Source organism: Pyrus communis, chromosome 11 (genome assembly GCF_963583255.1).
Source record: "Pyrus communis chromosome 11, drPyrComm1.1, whole genome shotgun sequence".
In the NCBI taxonomy this organism is placed as follows: domain Eukaryota; kingdom Viridiplantae; phylum Streptophyta; class Magnoliopsida; order Rosales; family Rosaceae; genus Pyrus; species Pyrus communis.
Window position 1 is genome coordinate 4,182,601 of NC_084813.1, and position 9,986 is coordinate 4,192,586.

The 9,986-nt window shown below is 37.5% G+C and overlaps 3 protein-coding genes across 3 annotated transcripts; all 3 read left to right on the forward strand.

Moving 5' to 3' along the window:
* Positions 1-1,025: 1,025 nt before the first annotated feature.
* On the forward strand, positions 1,026-3,887 carry LOC137708895 (small ribosomal subunit protein mS80 (rPPR6)-like). Its single transcript, XM_068448057.1, has 3 exons — positions 1,026-1,130; positions 2,027-2,259; positions 3,011-3,887. Exons 1-3 carry the CDS (start codon positions 1,026-1,028, stop codon positions 3,885-3,887), a joined length of 1,215 nt encoding a protein of 404 aa, XP_068304158.1.
* A 550-nt stretch (positions 3,888-4,437) lies between these two features.
* LOC137708896 (uncharacterized) lies at positions 4,438-5,493 on the forward strand. The gene has a single exon (XM_068448058.1). It carries the CDS (start codon positions 4,438-4,440, stop codon positions 5,491-5,493), a length of 1,056 nt encoding a protein of 351 aa, XP_068304159.1.
* A 1,796-nt stretch (positions 5,494-7,289) lies between these two features.
* On the forward strand, positions 7,290-8,477 carry LOC137708897 (uncharacterized mitochondrial protein AtMg00810-like). Its single transcript, XM_068448059.1, has 2 exons — positions 7,290-7,476; positions 7,630-8,477. The coding sequence occupies exons 1-2, from the start codon at positions 7,290-7,292 to the stop codon at positions 8,475-8,477; spliced, it is 1,035 nt and encodes a 344-aa protein (XP_068304160.1).
* The last annotated feature ends 1,509 nt before the right edge of the window (positions 8,478-9,986 follow it).

Sequence of the window (9,986 nt, forward strand, 5' to 3'; positions counted from 1 at the left end):
TAACCAAGCTGGTAACAGTCACAATTCAAAGTATATTTTGGATTAATACACACCGACTAAAAGTAGACGCGACATCTTACTTAGCATGAAGAAGTCTTTGCTCTCTCTGTTAAGACCACAGCAGAAATTTGTTCAAAGTTCATACAGATCTTCACTCATCAAGTTTGTTCTCAGTCCGTCTATCCTGTGAGAAAGGAGAAATGGTATAGACAGATCTTACGAGAGGTACATAATTGTTTCAAACTTTCAAACAAAAAAGAGAACAATGTGCATGGAGAAAATTTTCCTTTCAGTGATCCATTATCAGGTTTACAATCACAGAATTAGAGCTCATGAATAACTAATCGTCTTAATTAAACTATAGCCTATATTTATAATTGAATAATGTTTACAACTAGATATAAACAATGTCCTCCTTTTCAGATGTTTGCTTCTGATCTTTCTCTTTAACTGAGATTTTCTCTTGAATGCTTTGTTGTTGTTATCGGATGATTGGGTCAGAACTCAGCAGAGTCTCCTTGAGTCACAGTCCGCCATTCAGAGCATGCGCTTGCACTTCAGTCTTGACGGCTCTCGCTCTACGACCCTCTTTGTCACCGGTGCCATTCTCCGAAACAGCAGAAGAGATTTTGCGGTACCGGATTCCTGAAGGGTGGTTCAGCGGTTCAACTGAGACCCCAAAACAATGGTGTTTGTTGATCAGACCACGCTCATCGAGATTTTCATCTGTAATTCCAAAAACATAAAATCACGTAGATGAAATTAAAATATGCAGCTGATCAAAGTTTTAATTAATATATATATGAATCCTATATCCTCAAAGGCTAATTTGCTAATTTATCAAAGGTTTGTCGAAAAATTAAGATGAAGGTCAAATTTTAATAAAAAATAAATCTACCTGATCTGGTAAATCATGGATGCGATATGTTAAAACCCTACGAGCACCGTCATCCTCTTCATCTTGGCTTTCAGATGCCTCACAAACTTTCATCTCTCTCTTTCTGAAACCCTAAACCTAATGAGTAATGAGGAACGAGGGTGTCAATATGGTCAGTTTTATAGGTGGAGAGGAGGGTGCAAACGATGGGCGCATTTCAAATCCAGGGGCTCATGCTGCTGCTGGTATTAGGGTTTTAAAATCATATTTGGATGTTGTCGTCAAAGATGGAAAATGCGTTTTCTTTACCTTAAAGAGATTACAGATAAGATCCCAACTTCCAGGTGCATTGTATAATTCCCAATAGCCCACAAGAATGATCCAGGAGCAAGTCAGTGGTCTGGAAACCAATTGGAAGCCCTATGAACGACCTGAGAATAACATATTCTCAGTCACTCGGTGCTCAGGAGATAACAGTAAATTATCAAAATCTTAATGAAAGCACACAGTGGGGGCCAACATAAAAAACAACAAAAATTATAATAAAAAAATCCTCTCTTTCATCCTTAACAATGTAGCGAAAAAAACCATAACATGTTGTGCATTACGTCCTTAATTAAAATATAGATCGATGTTTTTTCAAATTTCGAAAGTCGTCCAATGATTGAATTTATGCTAAATCTTTCTAATAAACAGTGAGAGTCGACTAGGGTTTATGGAAGGGTGGACTGAAGTGTAAGAGAGAGACTAAAAATGTGCAACTTGAATTGAAAAATTAAGAAGTTTTGTATAAGGTGGAGTTGATTCAAAATTGGTTTGAAAAAGTTGTGCAGATGCCTGAAATGGTTTGTATGTTTGAAATGAGAAGTCTGAAGCTAAAATCATTTCAAGCATCTGCATAAAATTCCTATACCAATTAAATTAATATCTACATTCACCACATCTAGGGCAACTTTGGGATTGTTACATTTTTAAAAAAATTGCTTATGTTGTGCTTTAAGAATAAATAGATGTACAATAAAGTAGTTGAGTGTTTGATGCACTATATTTTTAAAAACGATGTGAGTGTAAAAAACAATGTAAAAGCATTTGTTAAATTTTAATGTAAAAGTGATACAATTTGTACAATGAAACAAATGGACATGGTAGTGGGGGTGGTGGTGTGGCAAGGGCAATGGTGGTGGTGGTGGCAGCAGTGCTGATGGCAGCGACAATGGTGGGGGTATGGTTATGGTGCCAATATTGGGGTGTAGAGGTAACAATGGTGAGAGGGTGACAGTAGCGACGGTTGACAGTTGTAACGACTATGGTTATGGTGGTAATGGTGGCGGTGGTGGTAACGGTGGTGGTAGTAGTGATGGTAATGGCAGTGGTGGTATAAGGTTAGTGTTTGTAATAGCGGGTAGTGACAATTGATCACTTTATTCACCAAGAAATAAAGTGAGTATAGAACGTTAACAATGTGAATTTTAAAAACTAATAAGGATATTATAGAAATTAAAAATATTCATTAAAGATTCAACTCCGTTTTTATTAAAGCAGCTTTTAAAAGTAACCCACATGCTGCTTTTAAAAGCTGTTGTCTGAGGTCATTGCTTTTAAAATAAGTAGGATATTTTATTTTTACCAAACATGTTTTTGTATTGCTTAACTTTAAAGGAAGCCGTTTTTAGCAGGAAAAAAAAAACAATATCAAATGGGGCCTTAGTCGAGTAAATTGTCGATATACATGCATAATGTTATTTCTTTATGTGTATTTTACTTAATATAGCATAAAATAATGGCTTAGAGTATCTCCAATAACCCAGCTAAATGAAACTTTTTGGCTAACATAAAGTGCAAAAAAACAAAAATTAAAATAAATAAAATAAAATAAAATAAAAATAAAAACTCTAACAGGCTAGTTAAACAACTAGTTATCTTAACTTTGTGAATAGTAACTAGCTATATTAGCTAGGAGGAGAAAGAAAGCAATTTCTTTACTAAACATTAAAAAATATATATTTCATTGTGTGGGCTTCAAGAGAAGAAAAATGGCTTCCGTTGTTAAGTTTAGGAAAAAATTAATATTAAAATGTTTTAACTTGTTAGAAATGGTGGCTATCCAAATTAACATTTGAATCATTTAGCTAGCTATAATAACATAAATTTAGCTGTTTGCGAGAAGATGCTTGATGCAGGAGTCTTGCCTGATGGTGAGAGAGTCGGTAGGATCATATCTTGGTTTTGCAATGGCAAAAAAGCTAAAGATGCCCATTTGTTTTATTCGTCAATGAAGGTGAAGACGCAGGACCTGCCTCGCTCGCCAATTAATCTTTTGATCAGTTCACTCTGTAGGGAGGATGAAACTGTCAATTTAGCTCTAGAGATATTGGGTGATTTATCTGGAGAAGTACGGAAATATGGGATTAAGCCGTTTTCAGCTGTTGTTCAAGGATTGTGCAGGATAAAAGATGTTGATGGGGCCAAAAAATTGCTTCTTGAGATGACAAGGGAGGGCCCACATCCAGGAAATGCAGTTTTCAATTTGGTTATCAATGGCTATTCTAAGGCTGGGAATACGGGAGAGGCAATGGAGATGATGAAGCAAATGGAGAGTAGGGGGTTGAAACCAGATGTGTATACTTACACTGTTATTATGAGTGGTTATGCAAATGGGGGTCTGATGGAGGAGGCTTGTAAAATATTATCCCAAGCCAAAAAGAAGCATCCTAAACTGAGTCCTGTGACTTACCATACAATTATCCGTGGATTTTGCAGACTGGAAGATTTTGACGAAGGTTTAAAGTTGTTGGGTGAGATGAAACATTTTGGGGTCCAACCTAATGTTGATGAGTACAATAAGTTGGTCCAATCTCTCTGTCTTAAGGCTTTGGATTGGGGAATAGCAAAGAAATTGCTTGAAGAAATGAAGGATAACGGGTTGCATCTCAATGGGATTACAAGGGGTCTTTTAAGAGCAGTCAAGGAACTACTGGAGGGGGAAATAGAGTTAACCTACAGAAGGTAAACCTGCAGATGAAATCAAAAGGAAGCAGAGAAGTGTGAAGAAATGAAGACCTTACTAAAATTAGAAGGAGTCTTTAAATTCAACGGCTAGTTTCTTTTTCTAGTTTTAGAAAGATTATAGCTGGTGTTCTTATCTTTTTAATTGTACTGAGCATTCTCATCTTCTTCCAAGTGGATGGATGATATCCTCTGATAACCATTAATGGCCGGAGAGGAGTACTAGGTCTCTATATGTAGGATTTGGTTTTTAGGCCAGCTGTGAAAGATATAGTCTTTATAATTTGTCTTTTGAGATATGAAAAATACAGACTGACTTTTGCTCTTCCTTTTCTCTCTTGAAAAACAAACACAAATTTCTTCAAACCATTATTCAAAGTTTCAATCTTTATCAACCAAAAACCAGCATGCCTGATACCATTTCAAACATGGTATCAGAGCTCCGGGTCTGATTCCGAAGAAAGGGCGTGATATTGTGAGAGAGATCCATCTCCGAAAAAAAAAACCTTAAAGGTGGTACCTTTATAACCATTTGAGTGGTGCTGTCTGAGAAGATGGCTGGATCAAGCTCCTCCGATGATGATTTACGAACACCACAATTTAATGGCTCAAACTACGATTTTTGGGCCGTAAAAATGGAAACCATTCTCATAGCCTACGATCTATGGGATGTGGTTGAAGTTGGTCTTGCTGGACAACAAACTTCCAGAGAGGAAATCTCTGAGGAAGAAGGAGAAAGCGAGTCAGAGCACATTCCAGTTGAAAGACCAGTTGTTTTAAAGGAGGAAAAGATCAAGAATGCCAAGGCTCTAAGCCTCATTCAAGGAGCAATCACTGATGAACTTTTTCCCAGAATCCGAAATGAGAAGACTACAAAGGGTGCCTGGGAAATCCTGAGAAGAGAGTTCAGAGGAGACAAAAAGGTAAGAGCTGTGAAATTACAAGCCATTAGAGCTAATTTTGAATATCTAAGGATGAATGATGAATCTCTAGATGACTACCTGGCTCGGTTCTTTGAGATAGTAAACAACTTGAAATCTCTAGGAGAAGATGTAACAGAGAAAAGAATTGTTCAAAAGCTGTTGATGAGTCTAAGTAGGAGATATAAGTCCATAGTGTCAATCATTGAAGAAACCAGAGATCTAGACACTATTAGAGTTGAGGAAGTCTTAGCTTCAGTGAAAGTCTATGATAAAAGAGAAGACTTGCATGAGGAAAGAGAGAAATATACAGGTACTGAGAGAGCTTTCAGCAGCCTTAAAGTTGGAGGAAATGGAAATGGCACTGGAAGTGTCAAAGGGTCTCAGTATAAGACAAACCCAAAATGGGGTCAGTATAAGAAGGGTAAGAATTGGTCTCAAAACAGCCGGAATAATGGCAGTGGTAGTGGCTGGAACAACAAATTTACTGCACACAACAAGCAATCAAGTGGCAGCCAAGGAAATGTGAAACCGCTTTGTCAAGTATGTGACAAATACCATTTTGGTATATGCAGATATAAAGGAAAACCCAAGTGTGGAAGATGCAGTCGATTTGGTCACTTATCTAAGGATTGTGACAATGGTAAACAGGTTGCAAACTGTGCAAAAAAAGAAGATGCAATCACATGAACAATGTTCTATGCGTGTCATGCAAGTTCAATTGCATCAAGCAAATATGTGTGGTTTGTGGACAGCGCATGTAGCAATCACATGACCTCTCAAGAGTTCTTATTGATCAATCTTGATAAGTCAGTGGCCTGCAAAGTAAAAATGGGCACTAGAGACCTTGTTCAAGCTACAGGAAAAAGGACACTTGTAGTTGAGACACGAAAAGGGAAAAGATACATAAATGAAGTGCTGCTAGTTCCTAGATTAGATGAAAACCTACTGAGCATAGGGCAAATGATGGAGCATGGTTACTACATTCTGTTTGGAGGAAATTGTGCATTAATATGTGATGATAGTAGTCTTGATAATGTTGTTGCTAAAGTTGCAATGGCTGGAAATAAATGTTTTCCATTGTCCATGGAATCTGTCAACTCAGTGGCAAGGAAAGCAGCAATACAAGAAGATCCATGGGTTTGGCATAGAAGATTGGGTCACTTGAATTTTACTAGCATGAAGAAAATGCAGCAAACACAAATGGTGCTTGGTTTGCCTGAATTATCGGAAATGAAGGAAATATGTGAGAGTTGTGTTTCTGGGAAGATGCACAAAGAACCATTTGATAAAGAAAAAGTGTGGAGAGCAAGTTATCCACTAGAACTGGTGCACACTGATGTCTGTGGACCAATGCAGAATGAATCTATTGGTGGCAACAGGTACTTCATCACATTCATTGATGATTTCTCAAGAATGTGTTGGGTGTATTTCCTCATGAACAAATCTGATGTGTTCAATGTGTTTAAAAAATTTAAAGTCTTTGTGGAGCTACAAAGTGGTTTCAAGCTTAAGAAGCTAAGAAGTGACAGAGGAGGTGAATATACCTCTCATGAATTCTTAGATTTATGTTCTAACACTGGAATGGAGAGGCAATTAACAGTTGCATATTCCCCTCAGCAAAATGGAGTGGCTGAGAGAAGAAATAGAACCATTGGTGAAATGGCAAGATCAATGATGGCTGAGAAGAACATCCATGTGGTTTTTTGGGCTGAAGCTGTTGGAACTGCAGTATACTTGCAGAATAGGTGTCTTACAACCTCAGTGAAGGGCAAGACTCTATTTGAAGCCTTCACAGGAAGAAAACCAGGTGTAAAACACCTGAGGGTGTTTGGAAGCATTTGTTACAGTCACATTCCATCAAATCTTAGACAGAAATTTGATGGCAAAGCAAGCAAGGGAATCTTTATGGGTTATGGCAGCTGTGAGAAAGGCGACATGATCTATAATCTTCAAACTGAGAAGATTATACTCTCAAGAAGTGTTGTATTTGATGAGAACAAATCCTGGAATTGTGAAAGCAAGCAGGTTAAAACAGTCTACATGCCTCTCATTTTTGGAAATGAAAATTCTGAGATAATTGAAACAGAAGAATTCTCTCATGAAACTCAAAGCACTGACTATTCAAATCTCATTCAATTAGTCTCAGCTGATGAACATGTCTCTGGAAGCAACACTAGCAGTACCAGTCAAGAGTCATCATCGAGAAATACACCAGTAAAGTTGCGAAGTTTGGAGGACATTTATGCAAGATGTCATATGACCATTATTGAACCTGAAACTTATCATGAAGTTATTGAAGACAAAGCATGGAAGGAAGCAATGAATGCTGAGATTGAAACTAACCAGTCATAGAAGTCAAATGGGTGTTCAAAACTAAGTTGAATCTGGATGGAACAGTTCAAAAACACAAGGCTAGGCTTGTGGCAAAAGGGTATGCTCAGAAACCTGGTATTGACTATAATGAAACCTTTACCCCAGTGGCAATGTTAGATACAATTAGAACCCTGATTGCACTTGCAGCACAAAGGGGTTGGAAGTTGTTCCAATTAGATGTTAAGTCAGCCTTCTTGAATGGAGTACTTAAGGAGGAGGTTTACACTGAACAACCAGAGGGTTTTGAAGCGGAAAATGCAAGTCATAAAGTCTATAAGTTAAAGAATGCCCTCTATGGTTTGAAGAAGGCTCCTAGAGCCTAGTACAGTGAGATTGACACTTATTTCACTAGTTGCAATTTTAAAAGAAACATCAGTGAGGCCACCTTATATACCAGAACTAATGAAGAAGGAAAGCTGATCATTGTCTCTATATATGTTGATGATATAGTTTATACTGGAAGCAGTAATGCATTACTCAGTGAGTTTAAAAGAGACATGATGCAGAAGTATGAGATGACAGATTTAGGACTCTTACATCATTTCTTGGGAATGGGAGTTCTACAAACTGATAAAGGGGTGTTCATTCATCAAAGCAAGTATGCAAAGTCCTTACTTGTAAAGTTTGGCCTAGAGGATTGTAAGTCAGTGACAATTCCCCTACCCACTGGTGAGAAACTGAAGAAAATTGATGGAAGTGAGCTGGCTGATGAAGGTTTGTTTAGGAAAATTGTTGGCAGCCTGTTATACTTAACTACAACCAGGCCTGATATAATGTATACAGCCAGTTTGTTATCTAGATTCATGCATGGTCCCACGAAGAAGCACATGGGAATGGCTAAAAGAGTTCTCAGATATATTCAAGGTACTCTCAGCTATGGTATTGAATTCACGAGGGACAAAGATGCTGTTTTGATTGGATTTTGTGACTCAGATTGGGTTGGCAATGAAGATGACAGTAGAAGCACATCAGGATATGCATTCAGTTTTGGAAGTGGTATATTCTCATGGGCCTCAGTGAAACAAAACACAGTTGCATTGTCAACTGCAGAAGCTGAGTATGTCTCAGTAGCTGAGGCAACAGCTCAAGCTATCTGGCTAAGATTTGTGTTGGATGATTTTGGTGAAATGCAAAATGAAGCAACACCATTGTTTTGTGACAACATGTCAGCAATATCGATGGTCAAAAATCCAGTCTTTCATCAAAGAACCAGACATATAAACAGGAAATATCATTTTATTCGGGAAGCATTGCAGCAAGGATCCATTGATGTGGTATATTGCAGGAGTGAAGAATAGTTGGCAGATATATTTACAAAAGCTTTACCTAAAGATCAATTCAATTACTTGAGGATGAAGTTAGGAGTGAAGCCAGTAAGCAGCTTAGGAGAGGCTGTTGAGAATTAAGCTACCTCCTAGCTTTAGAGTTAACCTGCAGAAGGTAAACCTGCAGAAGAAATCAAAAGGAAGCAGAGAAGTGGGAAGAAATGAAGACCTTACTAAAATTAGAAGGAGTCTTTAAATTCAACGACTAGTTTCTTTTTCTAGTTTTAGAAAGATTACAGCTGGTGTTCTTATCTTTTTAATTGTACTGAGCATTCTCATCTTCTTCCAAGTGGATGGATGATATCCTCCGATAACCATTAATGGCCGGAGAGGAGTACTAGTTCCCTATATGTAGGATCTGGTTTTTAGACCAACTGTGAAAGATATAGTCTTTGTAATTTGTCTTTTGAGATATGAAAAATACAGACTGACTTTGCTCTTCCTTTTCTCTCTTGAAAAACAAACACAAATTTCTTCAAACCATTATTCAAAGTTTCAATCTTTATCAACCAAAAAACAACATGCCTGATACCATTTCAAACAATAAGAGCAGTCAAGGAACTACTGGAGGGGGAAATAGAGATTGCAGAAGCCTAAAAAGGTTATCTGGTTTTTGGTACGCGGATGCTACTATGAAGACTTGCGAAATAAAAGTGAAGCTTTGCAGTTTGTTTTGTTCGTGGTGCTTGTTAAACATCTCCGCTTCTCAATCATATAGAAAATGAAGATTGGATTTTTTTTTTTCTTTCAATTTTTTAGTGGCCACTTGGGTAACTTCATAGCTAAGCCAGAGGCACGCCCCTGAAAAGTGGGGACTAGGTCCCTTTCATTGCAACATGCAAGTGTGCTCTTATTTTCTGGATGCCCATTTGCTCCATCTTGATGTCAATGGGGTAAAATAGCTGCAGTCTTTGACTTCGTTTTTACTATGAATTTTATACCTTTTAAATTTTTTTCTTGTTTGGATTTTGATGTGATTTATGTTCTTAAACGCCATTTGAAGGTTAATGTTACTTGCTTAGATGCAGTTAAAGCTCAGGCGAGTTGTTGGAGCTTCAGTATTTGTTCTGAAAGAGGAAATTTTGTTTAATTGTGCCTCCAGCTTCTTTTATTTCAGTTGCAACCCTGTCCTCAAGTGGTTCCTCTTTTGTGTTCTAAATGTGCATATGAGTAAGCTTGGTCTGGTTATTTACGTGATTTTCTTTTCGAGGATCTGAAATCTGAAAAGCATTCAAACTGATGGTTCATCATACAGCAGAGAACAGAAATGTTTCTCTTAGGGCTGAAGAAGATGTCTGCGAAACTAGGTAGTTCAAGCGAGATAACAGTAGATAGGTAGGTCCAATGCAAGTTGATTTGTTAATCAATAACCTATTTTTCTTGGTCATATGCTTTGAATGTTATATAGCAGAACAAGATAACACATGTAGTCTCACTGTGATAAGCGTTGCAGTAGAGATGTCATTCATTAACGATCAGCAG